Genomic DNA, 18,883 nt, shown 5'->3' on the forward strand with positions numbered 1-18,883 from the left:
ATTATGAGTATATATATATATTAAGAGAATCGTGGCGGCTGGTGTGAAAGGATGTTCAGTGCAATATTGTTTTGTTCCAGAGAGGGTGAGCTTTGAACAGTGTTAACGTTTGACATGTTTGAATTTGTAGCACAACACTAAGAGATGTTGATGTGCTGCCGCGGCAGTTACGCATGTGAATACAGACTTTTGAGTCGAAACACGGAGGCTTTAATTCTGTTGTTGAAGTAAAAAGAAATGGAAAAACAAAGTGTGGCCGCTTCTTCTTCTTCTTCTTCTTCTTCTTCTCGAGCAGCGGTTGTTAGTGGCGTGTGTGAATGTGACTGATGGTTGAACATGTTGGTATAAAGGATGTTGCACGAGTCTGCTGGGGGGGGGTTCCTCACCTTAAGTGCTCAAATTGGCTCCTGATGCAAGTTTTCAATCAGATTAGAGGAGAAAGAAAATCAGAGAATTCAAATTGTTAAACAAAATGACTCCTGCAGCTTCTTTTTTTTACAAATTTGCCTATAAGGATATAAATAAGATATTTATCATTATCGCAATATACATGTAAATGTCATGTATTGTTTCCATCGTTCATGATCTGCACATTCGCAGACAGAATGTTAAATATGAAAGAAAAGTGCGATCCATTTATAGAAATTGTGCAAATGACTATAAACTTCAATTATCAGCCCAAATGATTTCCTACCTGGCAGCCACAGTGCAGCAGCAGCAGAAAAGAACAAACTGAAACAAGTGATCGGCCAGACAAAAACTGCTCAGGCACAGCTGCTGTAAATTTGTGGCAAGAGAAAGAGCACTGTTATCTGGAAGAGCAAAGACATTAAGTTGTAATTATTGCATCTTCACCTGTGGAAATGAAGAAAACGGGTCAGAAATCTGACCTGAACTGGCAAAGAAAGTCTGAGCCTCAGGGGACAATACTGCTGATAGAGTAGAGTTTCTGAAATGTACTCTAATGCAAGTATAAAAATGAGTATTCGTCTTTATAGATGTAACATGAAATCAGACATGGATGATAGTTTATATGTAAAAAAAAAACAAAAAACTTTAATAGAATCTTATTACAAAACTTTACCAAATATTTGTATTAATACTCGACTATATAGTGAAAATCAAAAGGTTACATACATTTTTCTTACAAATTGTACCTGCTGGAACATAATCTGATAAAAAAAAAAAAAAAAACGAGGTAAGACTGAAGCGGCTCTACTTCAACAACGTTCTTCACAGAGACACTTTAAGAAAAGAACCAGGGAGCTGTTCTCCTCGGACTCCAGCGCGGCGGCTCTTCCTGCGACTCTTCCAACCTGCACTTGATCGAGTTCGCGGGCCGATTCCCTCCACCCCTGTTTCGGTGGCAACGGAATTACTGCGAACGTAAACTAAGTTACCGTGGACGGTATGCACCAGTCTGACGTCCAGCCGGAGGACACGTCGGATTTAAGTGCAACAAACTGTTTGTCCACAGTTAGATAACCCGGGAATGAAGCTTCAGCGTGCAAGTACCTTCAGAGTCCAACTGTACGGTTAAGATCGGGGCTGAGCAGGACAGAAATCAATGGTTTTCTTTACATTTCCGTTGTTTAACTGATGATTGTGCTTTGTTGTTGACGAGTGTTTCTTAGGTGTCACACACGTACGTTAATTTCCCCCAAAACACAATCATTTGAGTCGGGGTGAAAGCATCGGTGTTGGTGTGAACAAAGAAGAAGCCAAGTGGGACTTTAAGGTTAGAGGTTAAAAAAAACAACTTGTAAGACTCTTTTGTTTGGATGAAAATCTCCGTACGTTTCCACAGATGTTTACCCTTTCCCTGACTGATTAGACTTCTTCTCAACTCAAAACCTGAATTAAATATTTAGAAGTAACTTGTCGATTTCGATCCATCGGGGGGGGGGTGGAGCGGGATTCCGTATTGAAGTGCGTCTCCAAAGAAGAAAACAAAAAACAGCTGTGTTGTTCTCCAAGTGTAAACAGAGTGAAGCTTCTCATCAGAGCTGCGGCGTTCTAGTTTGCAGCTTCAATTTCAAGCACACGCGAAGCTGCAGACGGATCCCAGCTGACTGAAGGCGAAGGCAGAGACAAGATGTCTCACGGCCAATTGATGTGGGTTTTTTAAAAGAACACGGCCAGGTCCGGTTCATAACAATACTTGTGTTGTTAATGGAGCATGAAGCCACAAGTCTGAATTAGGAATTCGGATTTGGATCCGAATCAAATGTAACTAAGAAACTTGGGAGGAATCATCACGTCTGTGATCCGTTGACCTGTGATAGTTCATGTAACTAAGTATTATTTAGAAGAAAGAAACTCCTGTCGGTTCCTTCCATACTGCCCAGCCCCGAAGAGTTAAATAATGGAACCATAATAATATATAGATGGAGACAAAAATAATACGACAATCATACCGTTAAGGTTACAGTAGTTAAGGCTTCCTATTGGTTACACGAGTCTAATACGCTGATGCTGAGTGATGACTTCAAGTATGGAGGAGCCGGGGGGGGGCGACAGACCTGCCCTGCCCCGGCTGAGCCTCGGGGAGAAAGAGGTGGAGCCTTCACAAACTGAGCGGGGAGTCCAACCGGTCCCCTTCCTCCTCCTCTTCCTCCCGCTGCCGCTCTTCTTCATCCCGGTCATCTTTCACGATGCCTTCATCGATGCTCTCCAGTCTCAGTCTCTGACCGTCCAGGTATCTGGGCCTGGGCGCCGCCCTGGTGGTGAAGAGTCCGCCGGGCAGGGACAGACCCTCCCCGAACAGCGCCAGCTTGGCGTCGCTTTCTATCGCCTTCGCCAAGCTGGAGGCGAACGTGTCCAGAGATTTGTGCACGTCGGCGTGGACCTGCACCGCGGACACGCTCTCCGCTGGGAAGACAGACAGACGGCGAGTCACTCAGGATGACGAGGCAAAACGTTTCATGGAGTGTGTGTGGGGGCGATAAATGACCGATCACTTAGCCTGCGTGTGAAATGATTATTTCAGGTATATGTATCTGGAAAACGTTAAAAGGAGAGATTTGTGTGAAGGACGGGTACCTTTGGTTTGATCCAGCTGGTCTTCGAAGGTCACCGAGCTCCGCCTCTTCCCGGGTGGATTCCCGGCGTGCTGCAGGAGCGACGAGCCGTCACTGGAGAAGTTATCCAGCAGCATCACGTCTGTGCCTATTGCGAAGAGCACAACACGTTATTATTATTTCACATTGACACAACGTTTTTGTCCTTTGTGAGACGATGCATGCGTGTAGGTTTATTTCACTGCTCTCTAAAGCTTCCACCATGATGCCTCGAAACTGCCGACGACACCAAGACATGGCAGAACGTCTGCCATGGAATCATCATAGAACAAAAAGCCAGCTTCAAACCGCCGCCAGACAGACAATGAGCTGGATGACGAGGCATGACGTTACTTGCCCTCCCGGCCCTTGGACCGTGTTAAAAACATGAGCTGGGAAACAGGAATGTGAGGCTTACCGGAACAAGGCTGCAGGAGCCTGATGCAACAGGGTCAGACTGTTAAACCTCCTGATTATAGTCGTCTCACAGTTAAGTTATGTTGAGTTTAAAATTTTATTACACAAACAGATGCAAAATGCATGATTTACTTTAAATAAAAAATGTATTAGGAAATATTTTTGCGGTTAAAAATTAAGCAGTCAAGCAGATAAACCAACTTGTCCAGTCTCTCGTCTGTCCCCTGTAACTTTTAACCATTTCTGTCATGAGACTAGACAAATGTCTATTTCTAGTTAGCACCGTGACTCACTACTGCCATCTAATGCACACAGATGACATTACTTGCGTTTTAAATACTGCACCTATAAAAGGAAGAGAAATTCTGACAGCAGATTTGTGATTAGAATTAAAGGTCCGTTAACAGAAACGGCGCCGACTTGTTTTCAACCGGTGTGTAACACTTACAGGAGTCCTGAGTGAAACTGAAGCCGGTATCTCCTGTGCTGCTGCCCGGAGCCAGCAGGTGTCCTCCTCCAGCCAGCATGGCCGTCAGGTGTGGCGACATACCCAAGTCTAAAAAATACAATCAAACAATATTCACACGTAACTTCTACTGCAGTGAAGATGACATACAACTCTACTTATTGAAGGAACGAAGTGACAATGACCAAAGTACAACTTTGTTTTTAGAGACATTACAGTCTAAATGGCCTTCAAAGTTCTGCTCAGGTCCTCAGACGAAAGCATAAAAATCACACCGGATGGCTTTTCTTCGATCTGCGTAATGCCTGAATAAGTAATCCATTAAGAGACATTGTTCGTTCTGAATGAAAGATTATTGAGCTACAAAGTTGACCCGGTTTTACCTTTAGATCTGCTATTCTCACTCTACAACTTTCTGACAGAAGGATTAACTAAAGACTCAGATCGGACGTCCCACCTGTGATTCTGTTGGAGATGCTGAAGAGCCGCGACGTCCTCTGCCGCGTGGCGAAGGACTCGCGGTAGTAGCGGTCTCCGAAGCACATCCCCAGCAGCTCCTTCCGCACCGTTTTGTTCCACAGGCCGTAGATGAGCGGGTGGCACACGGCGCTGCAGAAAGTCAGCCACGCCACCAGCGTCTCCAGGCCCGGGGACACGCTGCCCAGCCCCCGCAGGGCCTCGGTGCACACCACGCCCACGTACGGCCCCCAGGTGACCAGGAAGGTCCCGATCACCACCAGGATGGTGACGAAGGCTTTGCACTGACTCCCGGCGTACACCAGGCTGCGCCGGCTCCCGTTGGAGGAGGTGGAGGTGCTCGAGTTCTTGCGCCCGTTCCTCTGCGCTCCCCCCGCCGACTCGTCCTGCGCCACCACCACCGTCCCGCAGTGGACCTTGCGGGCTTTCATGCGGGCGACGCGGAAGATGAAGCCGTAGCAGGCCAGCATGACGAGGAAGGGCGGGGCGATGCACCAGGCCACCCAGAAGGCGGTGTAGCCGGGCTCCCGGTGCCACGAGGCCACGCACGTCCACTTGAAGCAGTCGAACTCGAAGGAGGACCAGCCGAACAGCGGAGGCAGGCAGCCCACCAGCGAGTGCAGCCACACGTAGGCGATGGCCACCACCGCTCGGTTCCCCGTGATCTTCATGGGGTAGATCATCGGGTAAAGCACCGCGTAGTACCTGCAGGGAGCAGACAGCCAACGATGACTCACTCCAGTTAACCACAGTTTGTGACACGTTACTAAATATGTGAACTTGATTCGTTATTACTCTCTTTCTTTTTCTCCCACAAACGTAATGAAGCTACTTTACTAGTTAGAGCAAATAAAGTGTAACAACCAATACTGGCCAATACTGTAATAAAACAGTAAAAGATGTTTTACAAACTATAATTGAGAGCATCAAAATGACTATATCTGACACATTAGCTATTTTTTCATAACCAAATTGCCTAAAACTTGCAATAAAAACGCAGCTCTTTTTATGTATTATTACATTATTGGCTGAAGTTCTTATTTTTATGATATTTATGGCACTAATGGATCAAATATCTTATGATAATACTTCTCGGTTTTATTCCATTTTAAACAGTATTTGGTTGTTACACACCGGTTACTTTGAAATGTAACTGCAGCTTTAGGTTTCATTCACATTACGTCTCATCAGTCAGTGGGAGGAAGATGCTCTATAATCTTGATGCTGTGGGTTCTTCAAAAAAAAAAAAAAACTCACGCGTGTCAACAACAGGAAGAGACTGCCAAAGTAGTGCTACTGCCAAAAGTAGAGGCGTTATAAGAAAGTATCACTAAACAATGTGAGTCACGATACTAGCAGAGTCAGAGACATTTTAAGAGATCAGCGAAAGCTTTTATTTATAAGTCCAGCAGACCTGATGACCGAGCGATTAGACATCTGAGATCGTAACGTACAGATATCAGTGAGGCGACACACTCAAATGTCTCGTCGTCACATGTTGAGCATGGACAATATACCAGCATACATCACAGGAGCCTGACTGAACTGCAACAAATCCTCTTTTCATGCTCTGCAAGTTAACATATTTTGCCAATCAGATGGAGCCTCATGTAGAAGATGGAGGAGTCGGAGGCCACAATGTGTGCGGAGAGAGCTCAGGGAGCCTCTACACCCTTTTAACACCAACTTGTCAAGTGAAAGCAGTAAACTGGCACTGCGTTTTGGCAGTTCTTTTACACAACAATGGTATTTTTAGTCCCAGAAAATGATTTCTACTCCTCGATCGCAATCTGAACGCTGGACATATCTACATAGATTCCAAAAAGTACAAACAAAAAAAAAATAAATATCAATAAAAAGTGACCAAAAAAACCCCCATCAAATCTGAAAGTTCAAAGACATTAACATCATCCCCCTAACTGTATTCCTCTCTCATCATATCGTTATCGCAATACTTCTAGAGCATTATTGCATATTTACCTGATCATCATGCGGCTCTAGTTTTCAGGACATTTAACATCGTTACACATCGTTGCTCTAAACTGTTTCCTGATTGTTCGGGACAAAACACAAAACCAACCTTCATTTTTGCAGATTTCATTTACAGTGATGTCGGTTATTGATCCTGTCCTGCAGCTTTACTTATTTTATTTATTTGTTTGTTTTCAACTGTCCAAAAGCATCATGATCTGGACAAATATGTGGTTTCTAAAAAAACTCCCAAACACTTCAACCATCAGGACTTGATAGGCTAAAAAAATATAAAAAAATTCACTCCTTTAAACAAAAAACGAACAACTTCCGACATGAGACACGGTTCAGTTTTGTCTTTATATGAACTTTCCCTCAATAAAACACCTTTTAAAGTGGAAAAATCTCATTAGGATTAAGAAAACAAAGCAATACCAGAGCTTGGGGTATTTGTCGTTGACAAGTTCTAAGTATAGAGGCTGAAACGTCTGCGACATCAAAGATAAACACAAAAGTGAAAACAGGGCGTGGCGGGCTGGTAATCTTTGGCGGCGCAGGCACTTTTGTTTTCACAGCTCTTATTTGTGACAACGGAAATAAAGGAGGGAAGGGGGGGGGGGGGGGGGGGGGGAGAGGATAATCCGAGCCGTGCGGATGAATGGAGCATATTCATGCCGTCGGGCACTGAAAGTTACTCGCCGTGTAAGCCAGACTAATGCCCGCCACTTGAGCGGGGGAAAGTCTCCAGGAAAAGCGCGGCCCGAGTGTGTGTGTGTGGTTAACCAAGCCGATTTAAATGGGTCACATTCTGACCTCAAAAAGAGAAACACGCCGGGAAGCCCAGGACACCGTCCGGCGTGCAGGTGTTCCTTCTCTGTCAAAACCAGGACCGCAGTGTGGCGCGGTGGTGAACGCTCTCACTGTGAGCGCAGCCCCGGTTCGAGCCCGTGTTCCCGAGACCCAGCGTGCAGTCTGCATGTTCCGCCCTGGTAAAGCTTCGCTTCGGGAACCGTTTCCACCCTCAGCCCGACGGAAACTACGTTTTGCAGTTCGCCCCTGTGAAGCGTGCCGTGGGAAAGCGTCTTCCCACTCGCCGGCAAGCTGTGCTGACTATCATGGGAAGCGGCCGTCAGCCGCCGTTTACACCTCAAACAACTACGTTTCAGGAAAAGAACACAAAAATAGGGGGAAAGCATGCCACACCGAGGAAGCATACAATGTAGGAGAAATATAAACCGCTGTCCAATAGTTTTGATGGACGTATCCAGAGAAATTGTCTCCACAGACCGTCACTGACCTGTCGATGGCGATGGCGCCGAGCGTGAGCATGCTGGCCGAGCTGACGAGCAGGTAGAGGAGGGCGGTGAAGTTGCACCACACCACGCCGAACACCCACTCCCGCTTGGCCGAGCTCACGGCGACGAAGGGCAGCACGACCACCGACAGCAGCAGGTTGGACAGAGTCAGGCTGAACACAAACTTGTTGCTGGGGGTGAGCAGGTAGGGCCGGCGGTACAGCGTGGCCACGATCAGCAGGTTCCCCATGCAGGCCAGGAGAGTGATGGTCACGATGGAGACGACCTCCAGCACCGCCGGACCCTCGCCATTCGCCACCGCGCTGCAGTTCCTGCTGATGTTCATGGTGAGAGACGGAGCCACCGCGCGGGCGAAGCAATGTCGGGGGAAAGCTGAGGGGGAAGCTGCAAGAAAATAACAAATTCATTATTTTAAAAAAAACAAAAACAGTTTTGAGCTTATTTCATCTCTTTACCTGCAGGCGTAGGAACGTATCAGTGAAACCAGTCTGTCCAACATGAAATCCTAAAGACATGCGAGGACCGATGTTGAACTTGGGCGCAACGTTTATGAAGTAAAGTTTCACTTCTTCCACAAAGATCAAGAGAATCCCTCCAAATTATTCACATTCTAGAAACGGGCAGAAAATAAATGACTTAAGTCAATGATAAAATAGTTGTTTTACGAGTTTTCAGAACTTTTGATGTGAATTAATGAACTCTAGGCTGCGAGATGGCTTCCTTTCAAATTCTGGTGAGTCAGGATGGTTTATAATTATTTAAGATCGTTTTCTATGAAGCTGGAGGAGATTATTTGGTAGATCTGAATTAGGACAAACGGAGAGTTTAAGTGAGTGTCGGTTTCATTTGTAAAAATGAAAAATAAGATTATGCTTTCATATTATGAGCCAAAGTGGTAACTTGTAGTTGGACAAAAAGCAGAGAGCCTAGAATAAAACCTTGAGGTACACCGCAAGACATTGACAATGAAGAAATGGTTTTCTGAGCTTAAGCGTCTTTATTCTTGATTCGCGTGTGTCTCATTTCCTAATTCAATAATAATCAGGTTGTTAAAAAAAAAAAATCATTAACGTTTTCTAGAGAGTGACATGCAACGTATGGTGTATTATTTTACAGAAAATGACAGTCAAAACCAAAAATATTCACATTAAAAATGTTACGTGATCCTTGAAATTGTTAGTTTTGATATGATCATCAACAAATTAGTTGACTTTTATAAAATTGAAGTTCTACGTTTACTTAAATAAAAAGGAGGTGAAAACTGGATTTTATTGGTTTTACACTCTTTTGAACACAAACGTTACAAATTCAAAGCATCAGAAGGTGAAATCCTTGTTGATTAAAAGGTTCAGTTTTAAGATTGTTTTGTCTAATTGTTGAGGTGATTGTTTGTAGTGTTTCTTTTTGTCTATTTGAAATAGGAAATGTAAGGATTGTTTGCACATGTGGTGTCTTAAGTTCTGAAGGTAAACAAATGTTCGAACATTTCAAATGTTCGAACATTTGAAATGTTCAATAATGATCACGGAGGATAACAACATGCACATTTATGAAGCTGGTAAAATGAAGTTTTAGTTCACAACATTTTCAAAAGGGATTATTAACATGGTGGTGTTTGGGGGTCGGAGCTCATTATAATAACTTTGGATTTTTAATTACTGAGCTAGAAAGGTTTGTGACTTGTCATAATGACCAACTCAGGAATTAAGACTTCGTATTTATGTTGTGTTTGTTTAAGGTATTTCAAAATCTTGATCGTTTAGTGGCAAGTCAGTTTGCCTTACCTTTCCCATCCGGTACATCAGTAATAGGAGGGGGCTTGAGATTGAACCCTGAGGTACACCACTTTTACCAAGATAAACTATAGAGCCAAAACCTACAACGGTGAATGCAGGACATTCAGATAAAATGAAAGTTATTAGGGACATTATCATTTTAAAAATCAATAGATCAAATGAATTATTAGTAGTTAATCCTTTACTTTTCAAAATGGTAAAGATTCTTTCATAAAGTGCAACTTAAATACATTTTATTAAGGAGGACTAAAAAAATGTTGTTTAATTGTTCACAACAACATTCAAAACATGTATTTAACTATTTATTCCTCGTCAGACAAATACAGGTAAACTATTAGCCTTCACAGGGTTTAGGCTGCTTCCATGAGAAGGATGTGTAACCTTGTTTTTTATGCTGTTAAACTAATTAAAAAAGCAACAAGAGGAAAACTGCTAAAAGGTTCTCCTGCTTGTTTGCGTCCCAGCCTGTCGGTCAGCGTCAGCTTGGCAGAAAGTGGAGGGGAGAGTCGGAGTTCTGGAGGAAAACACGGAGTTTGGAGAAGTTTTGGCTGCTGACATGTTTTGGTTCTCGTGGCTAGCGAGTTAGCTCCAGACGTCCCCCGTCACTGGGCTCCAACTTTCTCCCATTGTCCCCCCCTCCAAACCTCGGCTTTTCTTTCTACCTGCTCTGGCTCGGCGCTGAGGCTCCACACGGCTCCTCCCCGCGGCGACAAAACCTCCATCTTCCCCGGTCGTTTCACCCGCTGCTACCCCGGAGGAGGGAGTCCGACAGGCGGCCGAGAGCCGGCCGACATTTGTTCAAAGTCTGCAGAGCGTTTGTCCGTCTTCAGGAGAGAATCACAGACGGCCAGCTGCGGCTGCAATGGCGTCCTCCTCCTCCTCCTCCTCTTCCTCCCACCAGCCTCCTCCTGTGTGTGGGTGGTCGTCGGGCGGTGGATCTGCCCCGTTTTCACATTTCGATCCCCGCATCGAACGTTACTGCACCCCGCGGAGCTTGGTTTTTTTTTTTTCTTCTTCCAATAAATGTAAACAAAACATCTTCACGCTCTCGCGGGCCGAAAAGCTTTTAAAAGTTCTTATTTCTTCAACTCGGGTCGAAACCTGACATGTTGGGCGTCTGTATTCGTGTTTATTCCACTAAAATGATGTGTGTGTGTTTCTTTGATGACAGGGTGTTTTTGTTTATGAATGAAAATACTACGCAGCGTCGTTTTGATGCGGCCGGACCACACACGTGGATCATACCTCCCGCATAAATACGTCACAGCCCCTCGCCCAATCAGATCCCCCTTACGTCACCACCAACGTAGGCATGGTGGCTCGCTTTAAAAACAACTTTTGAAATTCTAAATATGATTTAATGTTATAATAAGTAGACATAAATCTGTTTTCCTGTGTTCGAGAAAACGCATTTCTACTTTTAAAATGTTTACTTGTAACATACAAACGTCCCTAAATGTAATAACACTTTTTATTAGAGCTCTGCTTTCTAAATGTCTCAAACATGGGAATTGGAGAAAGAGCGTGTCTTACCATGCAGCCTCACGTTCATAAAACTAAATCTGAAGAGCATCTTAAAAGTTACATTTCACATTTCTGGGTGTTTTTCAATCCTCGGAGGATGAGCATTCTTTTTCAGGTATGAGTCCGTATTGAGCTCCTCTTCTTTTGTTGAGTTCATCTAAGATGTTTCAATAGAAAATAGCTGTTGAGATCCACATGCAATAAAAGTTTTACTCTTAACTCATATCTGGACTGTCTTTATATAGTCTATGTTATGGTTTGCAAAGCATATTTCAAGATTTTAATTAATCTCCATCAAATTCTGTAATAAAATCAGTCTTTTAATGAAGGTATTAATAGATTGACTCTCCATTTATTTTCTTTTAATCTCAGAATCTAACGGGGGGAAAAACAAAAATCACATTTCTCTCTGACATCCTCTTGAATTTTCTAGTTTAAAATAGAATATCAATTAATGACTGAAGGTCATTTAAATATTTTCCTTTTAGACTGCTTTTCATTCATCCATAACAAATTGACTTCAAATTCAGTGAATTTGAAATATAACTCTCAGCTCCTCACTTTGTAAAAGTAAAACATTTTTCCCTCCCAAATCTTAATGATTACATACAGGTTACATTCAGTGCGCACACAAACATTCCCACACACATTCCTCCAGGCAGTTTAGAGTCACAAAAACCACCTCAAGCACATCTTTGTGGACTTCGGGAGTAAACTGGATCACCAGGAGAAAATCCACATGTGCAGAAGCTCTTGCAAGTCGTGTTTCCAGATGGAATTGACATTATAGGAGCATTTTTTTGCAGAATGAGAATGTGCATCCATACTTCCACCAATCGGATTCAACGTTAAAACAGATTATTGGTGCAGAGGAGACAAGACAAAGCTGCACACACATTCATATTAGGTGCTGGATTTGTAAACACATTCAGGTGCAGGATGGGACAAAGATGCTCCCTCAACAGCTTTGCAGGATGAGAAAAGGAATTTCCTGTGAAAATATACCAGAATAAGAACTTTTTGATAAATGAAGTTTCCCCAAAGACACTTAATAAAACATTTATTTTGCATTTTATAGGGTCTCACACATGACAACATTAAGTCACACAATGAATAGTTGTCTTCGTTTACTCTTCAGCATCACAACAGAACAGGAATTACATGTGACCAATGCATGTGCAATTTAAACCTTGAACATGGAATTAGTGTTTTGGTGTTATGAAAGTGCCACATTGACACTGAGAGGACGCCTCGGCGGTCTGCAAGTTGAACGCAGATAGTTAACCTGTTATACGTAGAACTCATACATGCGTCCAGCATTTCTAATCACAGTAAGTGTTGAAGGTAATCAGACCAGAAACAGCAGATTGCTGATCGCAAGTTAAACAACAGCTCACTCAGAGCGAATTAAACCATGTAAACAGTAACTTTAGGGGAATACGTGTCATGTTGTGTGTTGTGTGACGTTTCAGTGGCGATGACACAGGGACAAATCTAGACGACCTGCAGTTAAAACTTCATCATGGGGATCTGTGGTGTGTAGTCGGTCAGAAGAGAAACCGCCAAACCCTGAAAGAGAAGACAGTGATAACAGCTCAGACTGGCGGCCAAAGATGTTTCCAACGGGACTCTGGATCAACACCGCACGTGAAAATTGAAAGCCTGTCGGCAGACGACCCACCATGATGGTCCACTTTCTGTTCTCAGCTTCGGGGAAGACGAGGGAGCGGGAGGAGTAGAAGACCTGGTCGTCCACCTCCTCTTGTTTCCGTGGGAGGCAGTGCAGGAAGGTCCAGTCTGGTTTGGCCACACTGCCCGTCTGTAAACAAGAGTTTCAACGACTTTCAACAAAGTGTGGTGGCACTGTACTTTTGCTGCAAGGGGCAGTAGCAGGCGTAAAAAAAACCCCAAAAAAACAAACAAACTGCAGTTTTTCTAATCAGTTACTGTGTTTTTGAGACATATTTGCTGATTTTAATGTCCATTCATTTATGTTCAAAACTGTTTATCACAACATGCTTAAAGAAAATGATGAAGAAATGCATCAAGATGACCTGGAACAGAATTAGTTCTACACTTTGACACACCCAAGATCCTTTGACACTTTTGTTTTGACGTCACGTCGGCCTTCCACAATGTCAAACGGGGAAAGCTGCTTGATAAGCCGCTGTCACAGGTCCTGCATCGCCATCTGGACTTTGTTCCCTCGGAGAAGCGCCGTTCTCAACATCGGCACTCCAACAGGCTGTTCTCAGTCCACTCTCACACAACCAAGTACCTTCCTGCTCGTCTCAGTGGACCTGCCACACGGAATAACCAGCAGGAGAAATGGTGAAAAAGGATCCAACAGATACTCTACTCCGTGTCGTCTCTGAGGAAAACTGGGCTCCCACAGAATCGCCTCGCCAGCGTTTAGCGGTGCAGAAAGTGTCCCGAGTTATGGAAGCACTGTGTGGTTCTCCACCTCCACCTCAGAGGAGAGGAAAGACTTGCAACGGATCATCATTTAAAATCACTGGTGCTCCTCTTTCGTCCCTGGATCAAATCCACTCTGTCCAGATAAGAAACGGGGCTGAACAGATCAGGTCCGCCCACGCAGACCCGGGCATCTTTACCGCACTTTCCTCTCTGGCTCAGAGCAATGAAGCATGGGCAGAGAGAGATTAGAAACACCCAGGGCTATAAAAGCTTGTGTGGATGTTAAAAATAAAGGCTATTAAATAATTAATATATGGCACCAATGAAAGACGGATATTACCCTGATTTTATGCAAATAGCATGAACATGAGACACTTGGCCTCCAAACACTATTAAAACGGTGTCTTTTACCTGCATTGTTATCTGGTAACCTCTGAAGTCGTTCAGCCTCTTCTTCTTCTCCTCCTCCTGCCCCATGCTGACCCAGGTGTCGGTGACCAACACGTTGCTGCCGTGGGCGGCCTCCATCGGGTCAGAGGTCAGGAGAAGCTGGGTCCCATGCTGATGCCGAATGCAGCATTACGTATTCATGAAATAATAATAGTGAATGAAATGAGCGTGGGGGCTGAAGAGAGTCTCACCTCTTGGGAAAGCCTCCGAGCCTCTTCAATAACAGTTTTCTCTGGTTCGTACCCCTGGAAGAAGAAGAATAAGATAACAGAAGTTTATAGCCTGCAAAAAACTCCAACAAAAGAAAAAACCTGAACAAATTTAATGAATCTTTGTCACATGTACAATGAAACTATTTGATCTCTGAGGGAAAATAAAGAAATAAGAGGTAAAACAAAAGATAAAAGGAAAAAGACAAATGAGAAAATGTAGCAGCAAGAAAAACTCAAAGAAAAATACTTATATACTTTTTTCCCTTTCAATCCTAAAACTCCATCCAATAAAAATTCTAGTTTGATAATAAATTATGCAGGACAAAGCCGTTTCAAAATAAAACTGCCCGATATAGCCATAGTAAAGTCTCAGTCATGGAGTATTTGTTTTCTATTTTGGTGCGAGTGGAACAACAGATCGCACAGCGACGGGTAAATATTGATAAAAATGTTAAAATGTTGGTGTCGGCTGAAGCAAACCTTTGGTGTAGCGATCCTGAGATGAACTCCCAGTTTGGCTGCAGACATCATGAATGAGTGGAGGACGTTGTTTCCGTCTCCAATCCAGGTTAGTGTCAGTCCGCTGAGGGACCCATAATGTTCCTGTGAACAACAAGTCACTGCATTCATTCTAGCTTTGACTTTGAGATAAGATATAATCTTTCATTTAAAAAACAGCATTCAATTCTTTTAATATTTTAACTTTCGTGTCCCTTTAGCCGACTGTTAAACTGACATTTGCTTCACAGTTCAGCCGCCTCTTCACCTCAACAGTCCTGTCCAGTGACCGCTTTACGGTCTGATTAGACTTTATAAAACGTGTGAATTATTTTAATACACTGATTTTATCATTAAGCAATAAGACAGGTGACTTGTTTAGGGTGTTCAACACTTTTCATGGCTGGGTTAGGAAAATTGATCCATCGATCAATCCATATTTTCCTTTTAAAGTAGATTAAGATAAAAATCTGAGATAAATGACTTTTCCTGATTTCACATCTGCACTTTATGAGTCCAGATTCACATCATTTTACGTTTGTTAGAACTGTTAAATGAAAAACGACAATAAGGGAATAATGAGGATGGAACACTTCACGAAAACTGAATTGAATAGATAATGACTGTATGTTGAAAGGGGGAAGAACCTGTAAGGTGAGGTAATCCGCCAGAATCTGGATCGGGTGGTAGAGGTCAGACAGACCGTTGATGATGGGGATGGACGCCTCTTTAGAAAGCTCCTCCAGCGTGGAGTGGCTGTAAACCCGAGCCAAGACGATGTCACAGAGTCCAGAGAGAACCCTGCAGTGGAACAAAGATCACATGAAGAAAAATTTAAAATTAAAAACATCGCTTTGCATCAGGGGTTCATCAAAGTCAACGTCGACACTGTTAACCACAAGATATTGGAGCTTTGTCGTGACGGTCGATGACTCTTCCTCCTCTTCTGCCCCACTGTCTTCTGGGGCGCCACCAGGATCCGTCCCTGTTTTCACTTTACACGCTGCCACTCGGGTCCATTATTGCCAAAAACATAATCTGTCATTTCTCCTTTACCCTGATGACGTCCAGGTCTATTTATCGGTGCTCCCAAATACTGCCTCAGCACTTGACTCGCTCCATAGCTGCCTTTCAGACGTTAAACAATGGCTGGTGCAGAATCTTCTCTATCTGAATGAGAATAAATCTGAATTTGCTGTTTTTGGCCCTGTGGATGCTCCTCAGATTCAATCCAGGGTCATGGGCCCAGCCCGCGAGGCAGTCAGGAACCTGGGAATTGTCTTTGACCATATAAATGCTGTTGTCCAAGCCAGCTTTTTTCAGCTGCGGCAGTTCGTTCCCGGATAGAGTTTAAAATTTTAATGTTTGTTTTTAAAAGCACTTCATGGCCTCGCCCCGTTATACTTATCAGAGCTTTTAACTGTACATGGCCCCAGCAGAGCTCTCCGGTCCTCCAATCAAATGGTTCTGGACGTGCCCAGGTCCAGGTACAAACAGTGGGGATGTCGTTCCTTTGCTGTTGCTGCACCTGAACTGTGGAACAGCCTTCCCCTCAGTCTACGTGTTCTCACGGACCTGTCCCTTTGTCAAGTCCAGGTTAAAGACTCGCCTCTTCAAACGGGGTTTTAACATCTCGAACTCCCTGAATTATGTCTAAGATGTAATAGTTTTTGTGTTTTTAAAATTGTTGTATCTTTCTGTGAAGCACTTTGGTTTTCCGTGGTGTCGTTGTAAAGTGCTACACAAATCAACTGTGACCGATTGATTCTGCTCTGAAAGTTGATAGAGGCTCACCTGGCCGTGTCTGTGCTGCTCTCATTCACTCCCAGGTGGATGTCCTGCGAGGTGAGGAAACACGGGTGTCCGCCCAACAAAGCAAAACCTGGAAGGATAACATCAAAACAACATCCGTTTTCATAAAAACACGTGGAAATAAACTTTGTAAAGCGAGCGAGCGAGCTCACGGACACGTAAGTGCTGAGTCGGGTAGAGCGGCGGCTGCTCTGTTTGGTCTAAAGCCTCGTGGGTGAGAGTGGCCTTTCAGCAGTTCTTTTGTGAGCACATGGGTCAAAGCTCAGCTCACATTTTGTCAGGTGTTTTTCAGAAATGCATTTGAAAAATATTTAAATAAAACCATGCAGCTTTTACTTTTTACACACCTTGAAACTTAATTTATGTTACACACTTGCATTGACCAGAGTCCCTCATTATACGCAGGACCAGAAGTAATTACTGTAATTACCAGGTAGCATTTAGATACTTGTACTTTTATGAGTATGTGATCTTACTCATACTTGAATCGAATTCACACTATGTTGTCGACTGAACTACTCTTTAAATCACAAGTCGCTTCTGCCCGCAATTCATATTCAAACCAGTTTATTCTTTTAATAGAAAAATATGTTCTTTTTGTTTACATTCAAACAAACTGACGTAATATCATTTATATTGACACGGCACCTTTACCTCTTTCCCATTGGCAAACTGACTCAACCTTGCAGGTTACATTAAATCTGGTTTGAGTCATATGAGGGAAAAATATATTGTACTTTAACTTCTCCAACCTTGAGGTTGAGGGACACAATTTGGAATCCTGGGTGCAGTAGGTAGTAGTATTAGTGGTAGAATCTAGTGTAAAAACTTAGTTTAAAAAAAACCTATCCAAGTCAATGATGCAGTTTAATATGGCTTGATGTAGAAAACCCTTGAAATAGGGAGCAGCCAAAACACATCTTTTATTTTAGTAGTTATCAGAAACCCCACTTTGATTGTAATCAGGTAAATAAAAAAAATGAAGATGCAATGCAACACGAGATTCTGTTTTCTTTTCACTTAATTATCTGTATGGATATTTGCCACAAGTATAAGAGCCACCTGTCTCTGTAGACATTCTGGTTCTGGTGCTCCTCTTCTCAAATATCATAGCAATGGACTTCCCTTGAAGAAGAGGCAGATACTGAAATAGAAAATCACGACTGGTTAGTTCCCTTGAACGACCCAACGAGAAAGCATGGCGGTGCTTCACAACATGCACTTAGATTGGTCGTAAACCTGTTTTTCATGTTTGATCCGATGTTTGAGGTCTCCCGACACCCACAGCAGCCTCCTGAGTTCATCTGAGCTGAAGTCTTTGAGGGTGAGGCAGCTGCGGCCTTTCAAAGTAAAGGAAGCAGCTCCAGTGCTGGAATAAAGAGGAATGAACAATAAGGACGAAACGCATGGCCCATCTGCACAATATCAACACCCCGGCAGCTTGTTGTGCGACTTGTTTCCAGTTGTTTCCAAAGTTATTCCAAGTTTCTTACCTAAACTTCCGCACCCAGTTGTTCTGTTTCAAGCATTTCAGAACGTTGGAGGATAACAGCCTCGAACACATTGTGGCTCGAAGGAACTCCAAGATGAGTGCGGGATTATTTCATCAGACAGAAACAGCTGTCACTCAGTCTATGGAGTTCTGTAAACGTGTGCAAACCAGCGTGGCTCCGCAGCAGCGGAAAAGAGGCGTGGCTTCTTCTGCAGCGGCAGCCAGCGTTTTTATTTTTTTATTTTTAAATGACTTACAACTTTATTAGTGTCTGCACACATTCACTCCAGTTTCATTTAAGTGCTTTGTAAATCACTAAAGACGATTCCTAAAAATAAATATATTTATAAATAATTTGCGTCATTAAGTCATTAAAATACCAATTCATTTTATTTTAAAAAACAAAAACATACAAAAAAACCAAAGTGTAGTGGAGGACTGAATGTGCCAAAATCAAATAAATAAATAAATAAGTACACCATTAAACAATGAAGTAAATGTGTCATTAAATGTGTCATTAATTAATTAAACTAACAATAATTTTATGTAAAAAAACAAATATAATTATTTCACAATCTAATTAATTATTTCATGGTCCGGTGTTGCACTGCTTCATGAATAATGTTTTTTCCGTCAAACTCACAAATCAAAGTCAGTGAGTGGATCCTTACACCTGATTGGTTCCCCTGCACATCAAGTCAGAACAGATCAATCTCAGATGGAGGATCGACTCAGAGCTAATGAACACATTCCAATACGCTAGGTGGCGCTACATGTTAAAATTTGCTCTTTACTCATAGAAAAACTCTTGTTTCCACTAAAACTGGTGGAGAAATCTTATTGCTTCACTTCTGCACATGAAGTAACAACAGTTCCTACAGCTACACTAAACACCTCTACACTGGTTTGTAGATTTTATTCAACAAAACTTTATTTGCAAACAATAAAAAACAAGAGGAAGACTCTGTTCTGCTT

At 43.0% G+C, this 18,883-nt stretch overlaps 2 protein-coding genes across 4 annotated transcripts; both read right to left on the reverse strand.

The window, feature by feature from the left end:
• Positions 1-191: 191 nt before the first annotated feature.
• gpr161b (G protein-coupled receptor 161b) lies at positions 192-10,407 on the reverse strand. 2 transcript variants are annotated; one of them, XM_080478343.1, is made up of 6 exons: positions 10,165-10,407; positions 7,688-8,090; positions 4,400-5,124; positions 3,925-4,032; positions 3,043-3,168; positions 192-2,871 (listed from the first exon to the last, which is right to left on the reverse strand). In XM_080478343.1, exons 2-6 carry the CDS (start codon positions 8,029-8,031, stop codon positions 2,567-2,569), a joined length of 1,608 nt encoding a protein of 535 aa, XP_080334469.1. In that variant the 5' UTR covers positions 8,032-8,090; positions 10,165-10,407; the 3' UTR covers positions 192-2,566. The 2 variants fall into 2 exon arrangements, with proteins under 2 accessions (XP_080334469.1, XP_080334468.1); XM_080478342.1 differs by having other exon boundaries at positions 7,688-8,078; positions 10,165-10,397.
• Positions 10,408-10,960: 553 nt separating this feature from the next.
• On the reverse strand, positions 10,961-18,102 carry otc (ornithine transcarbamylase). Of its 2 annotated transcripts, XM_080479017.1 has the most exons (11): positions 17,910-18,102; positions 17,656-17,785; positions 17,479-17,560; positions 16,399-16,486; positions 15,252-15,405; positions 14,587-14,709; positions 14,086-14,139; positions 13,856-14,005; positions 12,708-12,845; positions 12,530-12,595; positions 10,961-12,017 (listed from the first exon to the last, which is right to left on the reverse strand). In XM_080479017.1, exons 1-10 carry the CDS (start codon positions 17,978-17,980, stop codon positions 12,536-12,538), a joined length of 1,050 nt encoding a protein of 349 aa, XP_080335143.1. In that variant the 5' UTR covers positions 17,981-18,102; the 3' UTR covers positions 10,961-12,017; positions 12,530-12,535. The 2 variants fall into 2 exon arrangements, with proteins under 2 accessions (XP_080335143.1, XP_080335142.1); XM_080479016.1 differs by lacking the exon at positions 10,961-12,017 and having other exon boundaries at positions 12,070-12,595.
• Between the last annotated feature and the right edge of the window lie 781 nt (positions 18,103-18,883).

Source organism: Lipophrys pholis (assembly GCF_963383615.2).
Source record: "Lipophrys pholis genome assembly, chromosome: 13".
Lineage (NCBI taxonomy): Eukaryota > Metazoa > Chordata > Actinopteri > Blenniiformes > Blenniidae > Lipophrys > Lipophrys pholis.